The sequence below is a fragment of the Tyto alba genome, unplaced genomic scaffold (genome assembly GCF_018691265.1).
Source record: "Tyto alba isolate M040663 unplaced genomic scaffold, T.alba_DEE_v4.0 Super-Scaffold_14, whole genome shotgun sequence".
In the NCBI taxonomy this organism is placed as follows: domain Eukaryota; kingdom Metazoa; phylum Chordata; class Aves; order Strigiformes; family Tytonidae; genus Tyto; species Tyto alba.
In genome coordinates, this window is record NW_024881276.1 from 6926310 (window position 1) to 6946867 (window position 20558).

General features: G+C 34.1%; 1 protein-coding gene across 14 annotated transcripts in view; it reads left to right on the forward strand.

The window, feature by feature from the left end:
- STS (steroid sulfatase) overlaps positions 1-20558 on the forward strand; it is a 122901-nt gene that overhangs the window by 32410 nt on the left and 69933 nt on the right. For 13 of the 14 annotated variants that reach the window (XM_042788249.1, XM_042788248.1, XM_042788247.1 and 10 more), the window contains 3 exons: positions 1820-1942; positions 7592-8015; positions 15454-15590. In XM_042788249.1, coding sequence (XP_042644183.1) covers positions 1820-1942; positions 7592-8015; positions 15454-15590 — 684 coding nt within the window. The remainder of the gene's footprint in view (positions 1-1819; positions 1943-7591; positions 8016-15453; positions 15591-20558) is intronic. The other variant, XM_042788255.1, reaches the window with a different exon arrangement.

Sequence of the window (20558 nt, forward strand, 5' to 3'; positions counted from 1 at the left end):
CATGCAACTTTAACATTCCCTTAGCATCATTTTTAGCAAGGATCATTATACATTAATCAGATCACTTGTTCATTAGTGATAAAACATCCTGTCCTTGCTTCTGGGAATGAAAGCAAAGCAAGACTCTGGAGCCTACTTGATAGGTTCATGCTCATTCAGATCAAGTAACAAGCTTCTGCAAAAGTGCCAGCTAATATAACTTGCTAAATTTTCCATTACATTCAGTTGCAAAGGAAAATTTTATATACCTGTTACAGCTATATTGCTATTAATATTTACTGTAGGTAAAGCCACAGGTCACTTTCCATTACAGTCCTTGTTCTTATTTTGGAACAATTATCATCTGAACTGATTTTTTTCATAACTGATCTCTCAGTCATACCAAATCATTTCCATGTGGGTGAAAAAATTGAACTTTGTCTTAATTAAATTATGAAATTACTAAATATGGACTACTTCCAAACATCACTGAAGAATTAGTAAAGGATTATTATAGAAGATACTAGAATCATGATTTGGAAAAAATGTTAGAAATTTAAAACACCTGCTAATAAGGCTGAATAAAGATGTTCCAAAATGCTGTATTTGATGAGACACATATCCAGAGAAAGGTAATGATAAAAAAAAAAAAAATCACGGTTTTATAATTTCATTATGGTAATTTATGGGAATTACACTGATTTCAGTTACAAGTGATTGAAGTACATAAAAATAAATCTATATATATACAGAGAATATAGATATGTATAGATGACTAAAACTACTTAAACTGTTGATCAATAAATATAGGTGGAGTGGAAAACTTAAGTCAACATTTGAAGGGTAGGTTGAACTCTCTTTAATAAACCTGTCTAACGAGTCTTTTTCTCATCTGACCACAAGGGATACCTGAGGGAAGATTCTTGTTGTCTACATCAGTCATGTAACTTTCACACTGCAATCATCCACTTACATAATTCAGACTTCCTGGAGATACATCTGCACAGATTTGCATAGATATTCTGTGTTCTGTCTGTCTATACTTGGAGCCAGATCTCATCTGCCATCCTAGTAATCTAATTTTCATGAGCCTGAGCTCTGAAGTTCCTCATCCTGAGAGTAGTTTATAAGCTCAAGTTTGTGTTCCTCAGACTCTCAATATATGGAAATTACTGTGCCTTATTTAGATGTTGTCTTATTAGATGATACCTGATACTGCTTTAATTCACTCTATGTATTGAATCATGTGTCTCCATGCCATTGGAGCACTGATCCTCTCCCATCAAAGCTGAGTGCCCTAGCCACTTTATTTCCAGAGTCAGACTCTCTCTTGCTGTTTTTTGACCTCATGATATTTACATGCCCAGCTGTAAGACGGCCCTATTTCAATTGCCTTTTCTCAAATAACCTCAAAGCCTTGTAGAAAACCATGTATGATCAAAGTGGAAGCTCTGAGAGTAGAACTTGGGAGTGATTTCACTTATTTCTCAATTCCATTCCTTCCCCGTGTACAAGAAAAATAAATTATGCAGGGTCAACTTCTTTCAGATATGTTATACCTCAGAACATCTATAGAAGGGTCTGCAGCTGTTTATGTGAAGGCTGGCCTCATGGTTATAAGCAGAGAATTTTTTCTCCATTTCTCAATTTCTGGTGTCAATACAGAAAATATCTCACTCCATTAAATGGATGGTTGTATCTGCCACTCATAACATTTAGCGTCTGGTGGTAATATGTCATTTAAGTGATACCACCTAAAGCAAAAAAGTGCATGCAGAAAGAATGAATGAAAATTGTTTCATTACATTATCCAAGTCTCATTAATTTTCATTGTATTTAGGAATGGCTGCCTTCTCACGAGTTGGTGTCTTCTTATTTTCTGCCTCTTCTGGGGGACTTCCTTTTGAAGAAGTAACTTTTTCCAAACTCCTGAAGCAGAGAGGTTATGCAACAGCTCTAATAGGTAAAATTACATACATACAGAGCATTATTTTTCATTAATTTAAATCAAAAGATCAGTAGCTTTCCTTATAGTCTATTAAGGGTCTGCATTAAGCTTTTTTTCCCCACAGCGTAATGACTTTATTTTTCTGGCACAAAGCTGAGCACATTCCATTGCATACATGAAACATTAATCAGGTAAGTATGTCTAATTCACTTGTGTAGTTATAGTCTCATCATGCAAAGTACTGAAGAAACATAATGAACAAATTGAAAATTAGTCAAGCTCTTGAAAAGTTTTCAGTACAAATAGGAATTTGATTACAGTAGAGAGACAATGAGGGATTGATCACAGGGTACAAGTCAGCACAGTGGTGGGATTAATTTCACCAGTTTTCAAATATCCATAAAGTAGATAATGTAGTACCTGGGCTAACCATCTGGATTCTCTTCTCAGTCATCAGACAGAAATGAGCATTTCCAGGAAATTTGTCTCATCCTGTGCTATATGTTTAATATAAAAATGTGTTTCTTTCTCATTATAAAGATAATTCAGACAACTAACTGGAGCATAAATGTCCAGTGATGGGTAAAAGGAATCCCATTAGATGAATATTAAACAGAATTGAATTAATGTCATAAAGTTATAACATTTAAATAATGTGATTTTTTTTTTTTTTCTCTCATTTGGTCACTGTCTTATTCCACAATGCTTACATTTTAGAGGATTTTTGTGAAATACAATTTGTATTACATAATGTATTTCTGTACTGGAATTGTCAGGAAATAGTTGTTTGGAGAACATCATACCGGAATATTACTGCATTAATTTAAATGATGAATGCACTCAATTTGATTTTAAAATGTAAAAAAAAGCTTGAGATTTTGAGAGTATTTTTTGTTTAAAACCCCAGGTTGTTTAGCAAGCCTAAAAATTCACACCACTGTTCAAACAATATCTATATTATGTAGATACCAGTGTCAGTGTTCCTAACTAAAAATCCTACTTAGCTATACCCTAGTTTTAGAAATTGTTAAATACCTTGATGACCTGAAAGATTCAAAACAGAAAACCAGAAAATCTTAGCAGAGGTATATTTAGTGCTGGCATACTCGAACCATAGTGCAAAGAAGTCATTCATAATTTGTCATGTTCATCGTGGAGTTAATTCCTATTCCTCCATATTCAGTTAAAGACTGCAAAAAAATAATTTTTCTGTTTGTAACAAGTACTGTAATACAACTCATTTTCTAGGTCTGACCTAGTTAATGTTCTTTTTTTAACTACTTTCACTGCAACTTGACAGCTTGCCACTTAGATCTCCAGAAGTTGTCTCCATGATGCTTAATGAACAATTCTTCCAAGTGGCCTGAATGATAGCTATGAAACCATAATATGTAATATTACCATATCCTTAGAGCACAGTGAAGGCTTCCAAAAAATCAAGAAGTGCATTAAAGATGAAACATATGTAAATGACAAAAAGAAAAATTACGTAGATTTGAAGACTAGATAGGCAGACTGTCTCCCAGCCAGCCCAATTTCTGCCTCTCCTGATATTCTTATCACATCATATTGGTCTAGGGCATGGAGTCTTTGCTTGGTTCAATCTAACTCAGCAGTTCTCAAACAATTAGTTGTTAAATCCTACACCAGTGATGGATTGGCATAAGGGTAATTTGAAGCCTTTCAGTTCCTCAAGCCTGTACTGTCACTTCTTTTTTTTCTGCCAAGTTTCTTTCCCTGTTACTCTCTGAGGACATTTTTTTCTTCCTTAAATGCATTTTCCTTTCTTTTTTTAATTTTATTCCTTCCTCTGAATATATGCTTCCTCTTGCTTGATGCGTTCCTAAATATATTTTAGCTATAAATCTACTTTATGTATACACTTTTTTACCTCATCATTTTTCCCTTGTGACACAAAGAAGGTGACATCCAATAGATCTGGCAGGAAGAGACACAGTCAGAAGATCTGCAACAAAACCAAGTTTTCTCAAAAAAGGCAGATGCAGTGAATATGTAATATTTCATAAGTTAAGGATCCTGGAGAGCAGTGAGAAATGTTGAAGTTTTGTAGGAAATAGCTATTAATAATGGAAAAATTCCACTGAAAGCGGATGGGTATTATTTTAACTACTGCTGTACTCAATTACAGTTGAGTAAAGGTCAACTTTTCCTCATGACTGTCATCCAGTGTGTTGTCTAACGTCCAGAGAAGTTTAAGATCCACCTATGTAGTTTATCTCCAAAGTTTAAAATACTAATAGATAAACTGGTACTTGTATCTTTCCTCCAGAATTAGGTGTTTTAATACAAGATTGGTAAAGTCTATGCAATAAAATTAATAGAACAGTTATTGATTGAACAACTTAACATCTGACCATATTAATAATATATACATATATACTTTATATTATTATTGCTATGTATTTCATATAAATATATTTCTTTGAGCACAAAAAATATTTCTAGTTGCATCTTGCTCTGAATCTTACATCTTAACGTTTATCTGAAGAACACAAAATCATACCAAAATAAATGTCTCATTATATACAACTCATTCTTCAGATTGCTCCCTTTTCAACTGTATGAGGGGAAAATAGAGAGGAAACATAGATTTTTGTAGCCTTTCCAGCATTCTGGGTTCTGAAAAACTGCCCTCCAAATGAAGTTTCTTGGATGAATAAGACTTGTCTCTCATTTCCAATTGCCTTTCATTGCATTGCTTTTGCTCTGCAGTAATCCTAACTGTGGCCTAAGGAGAGGGAAAAAAGCCTAAATCTTGAACTGTCAACGCACTCATAATTTACAATTAACAGCATAAATTTCACTCAAAAGCTTGGTAGAATCTGCTGAAGAGTGTATGATGCTTGTGTGAAGTGTCCATACTATGAGGGTTTTCCTGACAAAGCACTGAGAGCATTTTGCACTGCTCTCAGATTCAGAAGGGCCCCAGAGTGTAGAGCCAATTACAATAATCTGTTGAAACACTAGCTCAAGGCAGGGGTTATTGTCACAAGGAATGAAACAAAACATGTGTTGTAGACACAGTCATCACTTGCTTTTTCAGAGAAGTGCAGGATCTATCAAAACCCTCTACCTCCTCAGCCACTTGAGAATGGCAATTGTGTCTTTCTATCACAGCTGCTGATATGATTCGAACCAGTGCTTCTGTTGCTTTTTCCCGCTAACCTTCTGCCTGCTTTGTTTGGCTTAAGTCGCTTCTGAACATATCTTTTTTTTTGAGGCCCAAGTTCATCCTGACATTGAACAATTTGTTGTGCTTGTTAAAACCCTTTCAATAAAAATAGGTCCTATATTTTCTTCTGTCCTAATCTGGTGTTACAAGAGTCTCTGCCCTGGTTTACAATGTCTAATTTTATTGAGATCCAGTTTAAGGAAACTTCTTCATATCATAATAAAGTAGATTTAATTTGTTTGAGTTTCTTTTTCATATTTTTTTACTGAATTATATGTGCATTGAGATTGATGGCTAACAGCAAAAATTAAAAATGAAAGCTTTAGGATGATTTATATTCATGATTATAAGCCTCTACCTTTATTTCAGTTATCTAACTTGGTGTGAGTTGTTTCATGTTCACCTTGATACACATCTGACTTTATGATTATTGCATAAAAACAGTCATGTAAACCTAGAGAAATCACTGAAGTATGTATTTTCCAAAATCTGTTTCTTTGCTTGCTGGGAATCAAATTCAGAGTTGCAGTCTTAGTTAGCCCTTTATGGCACCATTATAATATCTAAAAATTCAGTACGGTGGTCTGCATTGCTGTTTTTGTAATTGGCCACAATAATGTTCACTGGACCTTGTCAAAAATAGTGACAAGAACCATTCTGCCCGCAGAAAGCAGAATGCTGCCTCAGGTGAGGGGCCATCTGACAGTAAGTGGGAAAACTTCTGATGGGATGAGAAAGCTGTAGAGGCCTCCGTTTCACTGGCACATAAGCAGACTTGAAAATGCCTTTATACCCACTTCTACGATATACAGAAGGTATTTCTAACCTAAGACCATCCAGGGGTATATGAGGAGAGCTGGACTCAACCAAGTATTCACATAGGCTCAAGATTTCTGTGGCATTTTTCTCCACCTTTGCTGACAGATAAACTTTAGGTACACAATGTTCTCATCCCATACCTTAGTTCTGTCATTTGTGAAAGAGAAATAATGACATCAAGCCCATTTGCTAGGTACTATTTCAAAAAATCAGAACTGACCAACATCTTTACCCTCTTCAGTACTGCAGTACTTGCATTTGTCATTGCGAGAGGCAGAAGTGCAGGATAAATCTGCTGCTCTCTGGAACCTGCTTGCATCAGGACTCTTTCTTACAGATGTGTAAAAGCTAGGAAGGTTCGGGCAAGGGCGACATTCTATATATGTTTTTTTTTTTCCTTTCATGTGTATCCTGAAGCCTCTAGAACAAAAAATTTCAAAGCGTTTTGGTCTAGGTTATGGGGTTGAGGAGTTACTGGCTTTGAAGTTTTTTTATTTATTTCTTTTAAGATCACACGCCCTGAGTTATGCTGGTCATGTTTAGATATTTGATTCAGAAAAAAAGAAATAAAATTTGGACCAGAAATATATATTGTTATCTGTTTCGTCAGGTGTGACACGTTTTGTCAAATACTCAAAAGACTTCCTTGCTAAAATCAAAAAGCATAGCTCTCACCATAGATTATGTCAATAAGCTTAAATGAATTTTAATTTTTTTTAATTATGCATTTGAATTTAAAAAGAAGCTATGAAAGTTAGGTCTATTCCACTAAGAAATGCATAAGCATATCATAAGGGGTTATACCTGAATCATAGAACAAATTATCTAGATACTTACTGTAATCAGCATGAACAGAGATTATGCTACTATAATGTAAATCAGACTCACAGTTTTCTTGTGTCAGTCAGTGTCCAAGATTACTGCAGAATTAGAGTGATCTCTTAGTGAGACAAGTTGCTGTGAGAGACAGTATTTGGCTGTAATTTATTTGTTATTATTGTTTCTTTTTTTTATTTTTATATGTATATAAGTAAAATATATATAAATAAAAAATATTTTTCCTCACTATATATATGTATATAGTGAGGGAGATTTGTGATTTCAGAGATTTTGCAATCATTTAAAAAATAAATGCCTTAGTAATTTCACTATTCTTGATTTATTTCCTGTTTGTTATTGTTTTCTTTTTTTTTTTTTTTTTTTTTAAACTAGCCAAATGTGAATGATTTGCTAGAAAAATTTCAGAAAAGATATTTTGTAACTTTATATTGGCTTTTCCTAAGAAAGTAGTAAGTGCTACAAAATGGTAGTTTCTTATGACAACTTAACTATACATGCACAAAGGCTTCATTTTCAAAGTTAACTATCTGTTAGGGCTCTGTTGCTCTTCAGTGACATGCTAGCCCACTCCAAATTTAATGGTCTCCATCAGGAGCTGTGCCAAACTATTTCTAACTAAAACAAAGAGGCAGACATGAAACAAAGTCTTTGATGAAGGCATAAAGATTAGATAAAAAATAGGGAATCACATAATAAATGCTGGAAGCAGTGAGATATCAGTCAGACAGTGACAGTTTCATGTTTGGAATAGTGTGTGTTAAAAGTCTGATGATTTAACTACAAAAATACTCCCTGTCCTTCTTTCTTTGTAGGAAAGTGGCATCTTGGGATGAACTGTGAAAGCAGTAATGACTTCTGTCACCACCCCCTCAGTCATGGATTTGATTACTTTTATGGGCTTATTGTGACCAATTTTAGAGACTGCAAACCTGGCCAAGGCAGCGTATTTTTAAAAGGGGTAGAGAAATCCCTTGTCATCACAATCCAAATTGCTGGAATCACTCTGGTCTCTTTGGCAATAGTGCAGTACATTGGCCTTCTCAAAGTACCTTTCCAAGCATTGAGTTACTGTTTGTTAATAACCGCTATTTCACTTGCGGTTTTGATTTTTTTCTTTTATCATTTTCGACACTTGAACTGCTTCTTAATGAGGGACCATCAGATTATCCAGCAGCCACTATCCTATGAGAACCTGACTGAGAGACTGACAAAGGAAGCTGTGCAGTTTATAGAAAGGTGAGTTCTAGCTATAAGTTAATGCTGGCATTTCTCAATGACAGTGCTTCTGAAAAAGTAGGAAAAAGGTGTGAACTGGTGGGCATGAGGAGTATGTCAATATATATTATCATAATTTTTTTCCTTTAAAAGATGACTGAAGTGAATTGTTTTAGTGAAATTGATTGTTTTTTGTTCTATTGGCTATGTCATTTTCTCTATAAAAATTAAAAACCATATATGTTTAGATGCTTCAGAAAAAAAATGTCAAAAAATATCTAAAGTTATTAGAACTTTCATTCTTGAGAATTTAATGTAGCTTGAAATATGAAAAATCTTTTTTGGTGTGACTTAATTATTTGAAAGCACACTGCAGATTCATAATCCATGACTTTTAAGGAATGGGAAACTTCGTCACTGATTTGATGCATCCATTAAATGGCATTCATAAGGCCAATTTTTAAAGATACTGTCACTTTAGATGCTTCTGCTTTTATGCCAGATTCACTTTGAAGATATTTGATTTTTTTTTGAAAGCAATGATTATGATTTTTTAATAACATCACATTGGATCACCTAAATATTGGATGTACAAAGTCATCCTCATTCATTATTCATTTTTTGCAAAGTTAGCTACTTCAGTGCAATTGTTACCACAGGACTTTTAATGGGATCAAATCATAAAAGTATACTTTTGTATATTCTGAAATATAAATCCATATATTCAGAGAAAAAATATTTTATCCATTTAACTTCTTGAAAAATATGCCAAAGCATTTTTCTCAGTAACTTTTGAAACAGGTTGCACCATTTCTAAAAACAGATAATCAAAAGTAGAAACATGATCTAAGACATACCAAGTCCCTTAATTACTTTTCAGAAAAGCATGTACCAGGTTGTTACTGTGAATACCTTCACATGGTGTCATTGTTGAATGAAAGCTTATAACAAAGAATCAGAGGCTAAATGTTCTAGACTTAATGAAGTCCATGCACGCAAAAGTCACCAAGACTGTTCAGAAGAGAAAATGTCTATCTAAAATCTTGATCTCATTCTGCATTTTTTCTATAATTTCTATCAGTATAAATATTTGGTATGGCCATCTCTACTCATCATACCAAAATAGAATTGGTTTTATGTCAAAATTTCTTTAAGAATGTCTTGGGAGCAATCAACATTCTCATTAATAATTATAAATAAACTAAAATATCTTTATTTTGTCTTGTCAGTGGTGAAAGATATAAAGATGCCTTCTCATCTACATTCTAATTTAACAGTGAAGTACTTTGCTTGCAACAAACATACACACACATACCCCTCCCCCTTTGAAACCTGTTAAGAGTTTTAGTGACCAAGCATTTGATGTTTTTAAAAGACTGTTGAGTACGTTAACTATATGTCAGCAGAATCTTCTATGATTAGCAAGTATGTAATGTGCCTGTAGTGATCATAATGTTTTGGATATCACTGAATGTTTCATTGATTTAAATGCAATGACAATAAAATTGTAGCCCCAAAAGAGGTGAGTTCAAGATTGGAAATCAATGCTAGAAAACTCTTTTAACTTTATTAATATTCATAATGTGCACAGTGTTATTTTATAGCTTAGTTAATGTTTACAGCTGGCAAGACAATGTATCATTTAAGTCAGAATAGCTTTGTTGACTCAGCTGGAGGTAAGTAGCTTTACATCAGCTGGGCAATTGGCCCCATTTCTCAATGTAGTTTCCACACATAGTGAAGTTAAATTAAAAGTCAAGGTTAATAATACATATTTGTAATTTACAATAAACTTTGTTAAAGGAATTCTGCAATTATAGTGAGAATTATAACCCTAACCCAGCTCTTCTTTAGTCTAGCATATGTGTATTACTGTTCTCATTTTTCCTAGCTAGACTGAAAGAGAGCAAATACAAGATTCAATGTTCAGAAATGGCACCGGAGAAGAACATACACAATTACAAGCATCAGGTCCAGTGTGTGAAAACAAATACCACTAAGTTAGTTGCTCACCTTAATTGTAAGTGGGTAGGTCAGCTCAGTACATGTTAATTCTAATTAATTTTTCCCAAGAGCAAGTGCGTGTACATATTGGAAACCTATCAGAAAACTCTCTAGACATTACAGTATATTTGAAAGTCAAATAGATGCTAATTATTTCATGTTATGTTCAATGAGGTCATCACTCATACATCTTCAGCACGTCCTTTAATGACCAGCTGCACAGACAATCCAAATTTGGAAAATGCCAGAGACCAGTTTCTAACGTATCAGAAATTAACAGCACAAAAGTACCACTCTATGATACAGAATACCTCTCTGACAAATTCATATAGCTGATCACAATTAATAATAATATTTTAAAACAAAAATTCTAATGAAAACTAACTTCTGGAAAATAGTGTTTGCATACAAACATGTTTATTCAAAAGCTATGGTGAACATGAAGTTGAACAATTTTAATGAAATTTTTTTTCAGTCATAGATTACATAGCCATAATATTCAAAATTTTGTAATGACAGTTAATAATTTTTTCTTATCTATTTTATTTTAGTCCTTGAAACATTGTTACAACACACATTCAGATTATTTTTTCATCTACTCTAGCAAACTGTGGCTCAGAGTTTTTTCATATATCACTAGGTCTTAAGATCAGGCAGTTGGCATGTTGTACTGGAGTTACAGTTCTGAAAACAAATCTTATATTAATCCAGAAAAAATATTCCTTATAGTTTACAGCAAAATACAAATTATAGAGAAGAGTTTGGGTATGATATATATGTACATATATATTAAAAGAAGGTAGGAATTTATATGCCATAACAACTCTATTGGATCTTCTTCCCCTTTTCTCAGACCTCTGCTTGTTCCTTTTGAATAAAAATCTAACAGGAAGAAGCTGTGAATTCATATACTTTAGGGCCATCTGAAAATGAAAGATTTAAGTAATTTAAGAATGATTAAGAACCTAACTAGTTCTATGATGAGTAACAGCCTGCATTGTAAATGAAACACTTCTAAAAAGCAGTAGATCTGTATACTGGGCTCCAAAGTTTTTTGGGGAAAAAGGATTAAGTAATAAGTTTAATTTGTAGTAGATGAGAAATTTCTTTCTTTTGCCCATGCTTATGAGAATGTACTTTTTGAAGGGGAGAAAAAAAGTTATATATGAAGGAAATAAAAACATATATGAATTGTGTACCTTAAGCATTTAAAAGAAATAGGCATGAAATCAGATATGTCAAAAGCTTCTTGTCTATTTGCATGGAAGAATCATTTCATAAATGCAGATAAAGTAGTAACACATCCTACTTTGAAGACCTTCTAGAAAGAGTCAGATTTTCCATATTTTTTTTTTTCCTTTTCTCATTCCGTTTTCAACACCTTTTCTGATTTTGATGTTACACCCAAGCGGTCTAGAGTTTTCTGATTTTGAAAAGTTTTGAAAATATGAGAGCTGTGTTTTAAGGTGTGTCTTTTAAAAGGGTAGACAGAAATACTCATTCATGGATTCATTCATGCTAACAAGGATTTTAGCACTGTTAGCAGTCAGAACAAAACAAAATCCAGCTTTTAGGACAAAGTCCTGCTTTGATACAACTGAGCCAAGATTTACCTTTTCTTTCTGCAGGAACAAGAAGGCTTAATGAAGTACATTCAGTCAGTTCTGTTACAAAGAGCACACTGTCTAATTGGTGATCTAATCTGAAAGTACAGGATGAAGCCATGGGAAATAAGCACTGAATGAATTTTTCCACCAGGGGGGATATTGAATAAGAATGTTTTTAGTAAAAGGAGACTTACAGGGAAGGAAAAGTTAGGTTTGCATCTGCCTGTGTCAACACATTGTTACATATTTGTGCTGAAAATATATCTTCAGATTATATACTTCAGCATTTTTGCTTTCTTTCATTTTAACTGTGACTATGTGAAAATGACATTCATATACATTCAATAAGTCTTATTAAAACATAAGTATTTATCTTTATACAAAGTAATACTTTTTACCTCTACATCTCTTTCAAATAGTTCTTTGCAGTTTTTTGTTTTTTGTTTTTTTTTTTTTTTTTTATGGGTGGATTAGCTGTAATTTATAAGACTTTGGGGATTACAGAAACAATTGTTAACGCAATTTTAACACAGCATCATGTTTGTCCAGCTCAGGCAAAACCAAGTATATCTGCCTTTATAGTCAGCTGCTGTGAATCATATTACCTTCACTGATAGAAGGGGGTTAAAAATATGTACTTTGTGACAAGATGTGAAGATAGTTTCACATCTAGAAAAAAAAATAATAATTCAGAAAGATCATACTTGTACATCATAATAAAGTTTAATTTAGAATTTATTGTGAAAAAGCAAAATGGATCCCCATCATGGCGTGTTCCCATTTTGTGTTCCATACAGATTCATACTTGAAATCTCAGTTTGATTTGACAAGTGCAGACCAAAAAATTCAGAGCCCCACCTGTTGCTCTGCTGCAGTGATCTTAGATTAACATCAATGCACATAAAAACAAACAAAATTACCCAACAGGTGTTCAGTCCAGCAAACATTTAGAGCAAAATTGCAGGAAAAAAAGACCCTTGTGTGAAGTACAAAGTCATATTAGTTGTAACTTGCTCTCTCACGCACTTTAAAGCTGTGTTTTACACATCAAGCCTGAACTGAATCTCTGAGTAACGTAGACTCCTCATACTAAAAAAGAAGAACCTAGTGCTTTGCAATACAGAGGAGTCACCAGCAATGTGATGCTTTTAGATGTTTTCAAGATCAGTTAAACACACATTAAAGAATGTCTTATGTCAGATGTGTGTAATCTCTCTGGCTACTCAGTAAATTGAAAAGACTGTGTGTTTCATGTTAGGATAAAAAAATTCACTATATTTGAGTAAGTGAATCACAGATCTTTTGAAACTGAAGTTCCTAGTGTTTGAACTGTGTAAAAGATAGTGGCGATACATTTTTGAAGGAGCTGTTTACTGAAGTGGTTCAGGATTTAAGCTGTTACTGTCAAATTTCTCTCCTGCCTACTAGCTGATATTGTCATTCCATTTTCAAGGTCACGGTAAAGGTAGTCAGTTAAGATTCTCCTCAAAGAGTTTTGGCAGGAGATAAATAGATGCCTGTGATCTTTTGTAGGATATTAATAGGTGAGACACTTCTCCACCTGACAGTAAGCTGTCAATCAGAACATGTCAATTTGAGTTTCAAAGAAGAGAATGATGTAGTGCCCTTCCATATCAATCACTGATTTGATGACTTTTCATGACAGTTGTATTTTTGTGTCAGTTACATTAAAAAAAAAAACAACCCAAAACCCAACCAAACCAACAAATCTGAGTTACTATCTCTTGAAAATAACATAGTGGAAGCTTTTGTTACTCACTTTTAGCAATACAGGTATATATTTAGAAGTATGCACTATCTCTGTGACATTAGAACGAGGCAGTTTGCATGAAAATTAAATTGTGCTTACACCATTATAAGTATAAAGCACATTTTTGTGGTGCTTTACCCTAAAATTTCTACATTACTCTCAATTCAATGAACTGTGTTTAAGGAAAAAGTCAAAGATAATCCCATGCAGTAGAAAAAATCAAGTTGTAAAACAAAAATCAGCTGCCTTGCAGAAATGTTCTTTAATGAATGGTCAGTGTAACATTAATGTACATATTAAATATTAAACTTATACATATTTTTTTGCTTGCAGTGCTGATATTTTCAGTCTTTTTAATTGACTCAGAAGTCTTGTATTATTTGTTAAAGTAATGAAAGGTACTCACATGTATGACCTCTCAAATATCAACAAACACAGCTTCATGGAAAGTGTATCTTTTATGAAAAATATTGTCTTTTTTTTTTTTTTTTTAATCTATACTGAGGCAATACAGGATATATGCACAAATATTTTAAGGGAATTACAATAACTTTATATTTTCCACATGAAATTGTTCTATTTATTCTGTCATTTTTTAAAAAAAAAGGAGAAAGTTTTTATGAAGAAAAAGACCCAGTCAGAAACACACTTATCAAGTGAGTCATCTGGATAAAATTTTCCCAGTTTATGTACTGCTGTGTATGCCAGTGAAAAAGAAAGCTTTAACCTTGCAAATTGTGTAAAAATAGATCCAACCAAAGTTAGAGAAAAAATAGATCATAAATGTATTAGTTTAAGGCTAGTTATTTTTTCCTCAAGAGTACATTATTGATATCAGATGAATCCCTTTTATTGAAAGACTTATGTTAGGTCTTTTTTTTTTCATTCTAAAAAACCTGTATGTGCATGTCTGTATCGTTCCTCCCATCTTTAAAGGGTGGATGAATCAACTGCATGAGGAAATATATAGTCTCCTTTTGATATTGACGTGAATAATAGGTATTATCCACCACAGACTGATGAGGGAAAATATGGTAAATAAACCCCAAAATACTCTGTAATTAGCTGTATTCTTTAATGTGATATCCAGACAAGTTTTCTGGGTAGTGCTTTTGTGATTCAACTGATATTTAAAATATGCATAATGTACTACAAATGTTGTTAGAGCATATAGCAGTAAATTTGGCTGGTACTGTACAAATGTAAGTAAAGTTTTATAAATAATTCATAAGGAAAAGTTCTTACTTGAGCTGTGCTTTCACAGCCTGCTGGAACTGATCATAAATATCATGTTGACAGATCACATGAACAGCAAAATTTACAGAGAATCTATTTATTATACTCTTTCTTTTGTATCAGTTCAGGAAATAGACTGAAGACAGTGGAGACTGTTCATTACTGTGAGTGGAATAACTTTATATTAGTATGTACTTTGAGATTATTTATTCTTTGGTACAACATACTTGTAGTGTTATGTAATGATCACATGCATACATACACAGAACATTAAATGACAAGAGATTTTGTCATACACCTTAGCCTAAGATGGAGGAGAAAAAGTACTAGTATACTTGATTTAACATAGTTAATGATATTATGGTATGTTTGACCCTGGTCTTCATAATAGTCTAGTTGATCAGCTTACATATGACCTTGCAAAGAAGGTAGTTGTGTTTCACGCATATATGTAGTTATGAAGGTATGTTTTTGAAGAGCAATTGTACTCGGGTTTTTAAATATGTACTTGTAAAATTGGGAGAGGTGGTTTTAGCCAGAAACTGCTAGGTTCCTGTCTTTAAATAAGTCCTTTTTCAACATATATATTGCAAAGTGTAATTAGTTAGCTTTTGTAATTTATTTTTCCTTTCAATTCAGTATGGAGTTAAGAATGGCATTCTTACTCTGTGTGTGTGTGTGTTCACACAATACTCCTTTTCCTCCTTTTTTTTTGTTTTTGTTTTTTTTTTGAGCTCTACTGTAGAAAGACATTTTTGTAAAAGTTTTGTTATAAAATACACTAAGAGTTTGGTGTTTTGTTTTGTTTTTGTTTTGGTTTGTTTTTTTCTTTTTTTTCCAGGAACACTGATGCACCATTTCTTCTAGTCCTGTCTTATCTTCATGTTCATACTGCTCTATATGCTTCAAAAAATTTCAGAGGAAGGAGCAAGCATGGTTTATATGGGGATGCAGTGGAGGAAATGGACTGGAGCGTAGGTATGTTACATGTGTTTTGAACAGCAATGGAGGGAACTTATTGAAGACTTGTATTCATGTCCACCAAATGCAGACTTCTGCAATTTGAATGTCTACAGTAGATCTGATACACTTGTCCTTTACACTTAGGGGAAAGAAACAGTCATTTAAAAGGCACAGTCATCTGACCTCTTGTAATATCTGTGACCAAATTTATTGTGTCCTACAAATACCTCTTATGTTCTTTGATTATGAATGTAATATATACAGTATGGATTTAGCAGAGATATGGACACCATTTGGAGTAGTTAAATCAAATCCCATGAACTGGTGCCATCTGGTCTCTGTAGGTTATCTTTATAAAACAATATACTAATTCTAAAAGTGACCATATGATATTGATATCAAAATATGAAGTGACTACAATATGCACTGTTGGCAAAAGTAGTGTGCTAATTATTTTAGTGAGTTCTCTGAATTAGTGAAATCACTCAGGTGAGGTCCACTTCTGCTCATGAAGAATAACGAAAAGTAAGCAATTTCCCCTACAGAGCCTTCCATTCTCTCTGAGGCTGAAGAGAAGTTGGTCATTACATCTTTCAACAGGTTTCCCATATCTTTAAATGTATTGGCATGATTCTCTGATTCCATTGATAATCACCTGTGAAAACAACTAACAGTTCATATTTGAAAATAATAATATAAGAGCATAGCAGTATTAGGAGCTAAAGATGAACTTACACACCTCCTTCCTGTACACCTGAAGTCAATTCTGTTCTCAATACAACTCAGTGCAAATTGGCTTTCTTCGAGAAAATGTTGCTTTCTTATTAAATTGCTATAAACAGACATTCATCTTTGGTGCATACATATTTTTAAACTATGCAAACGTGCAGCTAAACATCATGTACATTGCTTTGCATATTTTGCATCAAGAAGTCTAGTTGCAGAAGCTATGGGACAAAAGACAGCACAGCATATTTAGTGATTTGTAATGTATTTAGTGCAGTATTTGCCAAAATGGGGAAAACCCTTGTAGGAAACTGTGATACATGTAGGAAGGGTTTTCAATGTGGGAGATAAGAAAAAAAAAAAAAAAAAAAAAAAAACCAAACAAAAAAACCCAAACAACTCTTTTGTAAATCAGGTTTTGTAATGAGAGAGTGGTTTTCATTCCAATTGTATTATACCCTGAATCTTTATCATTTGTGTCAGTGGCTACCAGCATTTGGTAAATCAAGTGCTTGCATTAGGTAAAAGTATGCATCTGTTGTCATTTCTGATTACACCCACATTGTAGCAAGCTACAGAGCATTATCTGATCTTACTGTCTGTGTTTGATTTTACTATTTCTTTTTCTGTTCCATAATACTTAGCTTATTCTTGATCATTTGCTGCTGCCGTTACGTTTTGCTGCCTCCTTCAGGAGAGTGGCTCCGGGGTTTAAACTGCAAGTTGGAAACCAAGGCAGCTGACATATTCCTGTTTCAGGCTATTTAATGATGCAGAGGTGGTAACAGATTGAAAACCACTGCTCTCTTCCAGAATGACCGCAAGCTCTTAGGAGATGTGTCAAACAAGCCAAGCTGTAGGACAGAAGCATGTTATTAAAACAGCTTGGGATAGATCAGAGATAGAAATTTAGTGGTGATAACACAGGAATTTCAAACAAACTCAAGGATACATGAGTTTCCTTATGTATTGTCCTTTACAGTTCATTACAGGAGCATCAGGGGCAATGGAGGTAGGTTAATCAGGAAACAGATCCTTGTCTGTCATACAAACATCAAATATTCTTTCAGCTGGGGGTCTGTTTACTTGGTTTTGTTTATGTCTTAAAAGACTCCTCTGTTGACAGGTAGCATATTTGCTTCAGGAGGTAGAAAATGTGTTTAGTTTCTATGTTACTTTCTCCTCTATTATTAGAATGATGAAAAAAAAGTTATGTCTGGCACTTCCAAAGGAGTCTGAAGGAATAATGTAGCTTTTTTTTTTTTTTTTTTTTTTTTTTTTTCAATTGAAGGGAGTACTTATTTCCATTAACCTCCACTGAAAATTCCAGTCTTAATGCATCAGCTCTGTCAGACAAAGTAGATTTATTCAGTATTGCTGATGTCAGTAACCAGTATTTTCTTGGAATACCTCTGAAGCTGTTACAGTAGAAAAGTCAAACAAAATTGTCTGTAAAAGCTGAAAAAGTAAAAACTGTAAGCTTTCCACAAAGGGAGTTTTTATCATTCACTAGATAGAAATTAGTATTTATGCATAGATTAATGTAACTTGCAAAAGCAATAAGAACAAAATATCCCAGATAAAACAATATGCCCTCCTAATTAAAGACAACACAAGCATAGGAAGAAAAGATGAGTGTATGGAAAACTGTGTTATAGTACAACATATGAAATGTTTGGCATCTGGTAGGAAAAGAAGCACCAGTTTTAACTCAATTCTAAGAGAAACTTACAATGTATTATCTGCTGACTGGGAAATGTTGTTGAAAACCTTTGTGGATCATTAAAATAGAGAAAAGTGTAGAAGAGATGTTATAAGTAGAAGTTAGAACTGTCAGGAAACAGTGATGAAAAAGTTATGTCAAGATTGGACCATAAGATGAAAATGAAATATTGTTCCTGATTTGAGAGATCAGCTGGAATCGGAAAGAAGACTTTCACTGCCATTTGCAAGAGAAAAAACAACAACCTTTCTAGTAAGACAGAGAAGTCTACTCAGACTGAGAATTCTAAATAAAAGACAATTCCATTTTCGTTTGTTTATTTATTGAGAATCAATTACCTAATTGGACAATAATTCAATTACAAAGCTATCTCTATGCTAGGAGGAGAAAAACCTATAAGACACATGAATGAAATACTCTTTTGAATATTTCATGTTTGTGACTTCTTAAACCAATACTGAGGGGTATGATTACTGTCTATGTCAAAAATATGAAATACAAAGTCTCTGGATAAGCTTTGGGTCCATGTGTGTCTACTGCTTTTACATACTGATGTGTGTATAACAGAATTCAATGTTTAAAGCATTCACAGTTACAATGTCACTGCATGTGACATCTTAAAGATTTATTCTCTGGCTAATAACATTAATTTTCTTCCAATGTAGGCTAAGCACCTTATTAATGCTATTAATTATAATTCATATGAGAGCAGATGAAATAATCTTACAGTCTAAAACTGGAAGAAGAAATTATGAATGAATGAATGCAATACTATCCTTTTATTCCCTCTTCTCTTCTTCCTTTCCTTCATTTCTATTGAGTATAGGAAGAGAAATGAATATGTGCAGAAATTGTTTTTGATGTAAATTGCATTACACTAATTTAATCCAAAACCGATCACTGCAAAGAGTTTTGGAGCCCCCTATAGACTTGAATGCAAGCTGTGTGAAAACACATTAATTCAACACCACTTTTGCAAATGGCTGTTTATCGTTCTGTTAACAGTAGCAAAACTGCATATCAGTTCTTAATCCTTTGTGGAACAATCACAACTGAATAGCTTAAGTGTAAAAAAGTCTCAGAAATTGCAGTCTGGCACAAGCTAGGTAGCTGCAGAGTGGGGGCCTTGTCTAGATATCTTTATTATGTGAATTACCTACCAGCTGAAAAAAATCTTAACTGCCTCTCTGCCATCATATTTTAATTTGTTTTAGGAACAAATTATACCAAGAAAATACTACAATCGTCTGATACTTAATTAGAAGAAAAGGAGTGGAAATATATCCCAATATATCTTACATGTAACTTGTGTTTGAAATATCTTAGAAGGTTTAGTAAAGTTATATATGAAGAGAGTAGCTCCATATTTCCCCAGTACAAGAGAGATATGGAGTTACTGGACAGTGTCCAACAAAGGGTCATGAAGATGATTAAGGGACTGGAGCATCTCTGTTATGAGGAAAGGCTGAGACAGCTGGGACTAGAGCTCTGTTCAACCTGCAGAAGAGAAGGCTGAGGGAGGATCTTATTAATGTATATAAATAGCTGAAGGGAGGGTGCAAAGAGGATGGTGCCAGGCTCTTCTCATTGGTGCCCAGTGACAAGAAGCAATGGGCACAAACTGAAACACAAGAAGTTCCCTCTGAACATCAGGAAAAAAACTTTTTACTCTGAGGATGATCAAACACTGCACAGGTTGTCCAGAGAGTTGGTGGAGTATCCCTTCTTGGAGATATTGAAAAACCATCTGGACCTGGTCCTGGGCTCCAAGAGGCCTTGCTTGAGCAGGGGAGGTTGGGCAAGGTGACCTCTAGAGGTCCCTTCCAACCTTAACCATTCTGTGATCCTGTGAGATGCTGAAGAAAAGAAAAAAGCTATTCACTAAAGTCAATTCATACTTTGAAACAAAATCAGACATAACCTTTAAAAGTCAGTCTAGAGGAACCGAAGAACTCTTTATTGAAGCAAACAGAAGCAAGATACTCTTATGATACTCTCCTCTCTTGTGAAACCCCACCTTGATACTACATTAAGCTCTGAGGTGCACAGTACAAGAAAGACATGGACCTGTTAGGGCAGGTCCAGAGGAGGGCCATGAAAATGGTCAGAGGACTGGACAATTCTCTGAAGAAAGGCTGAAAAAGTTGGGGTTGTTCAGTCTGCTTAAGAGAAGGCTCTAGGGCGACCTTATTGATGCCTTTCAATCTATAAAGGGGGCTTATAAGAAAGATGGAAAGAAACTTGTTACCAGGGCCTGTGTTGACAGGACAGGGGGATACAGTTTTAAACTGAAAGAGGGTAAGTTTAGATTAGATATTAGGAAGAAATTGTTAATGATGAGGATGGTGAGACACTGGACCACGCTGCTCAGAGAAGTGGTGGATGCTCCATCATTGGCAGTGTTCAAGGTTAGGTTGGGTAGGGCTTTGAGCAATGTGACCTAGTGACAGTTGTCCCTTCCCATGAAAAGGGAGTTGGACTAGATGATCTTCAAAGGTCTCTTCCAACCCAAACCATTCTGTGACTCTATGTTA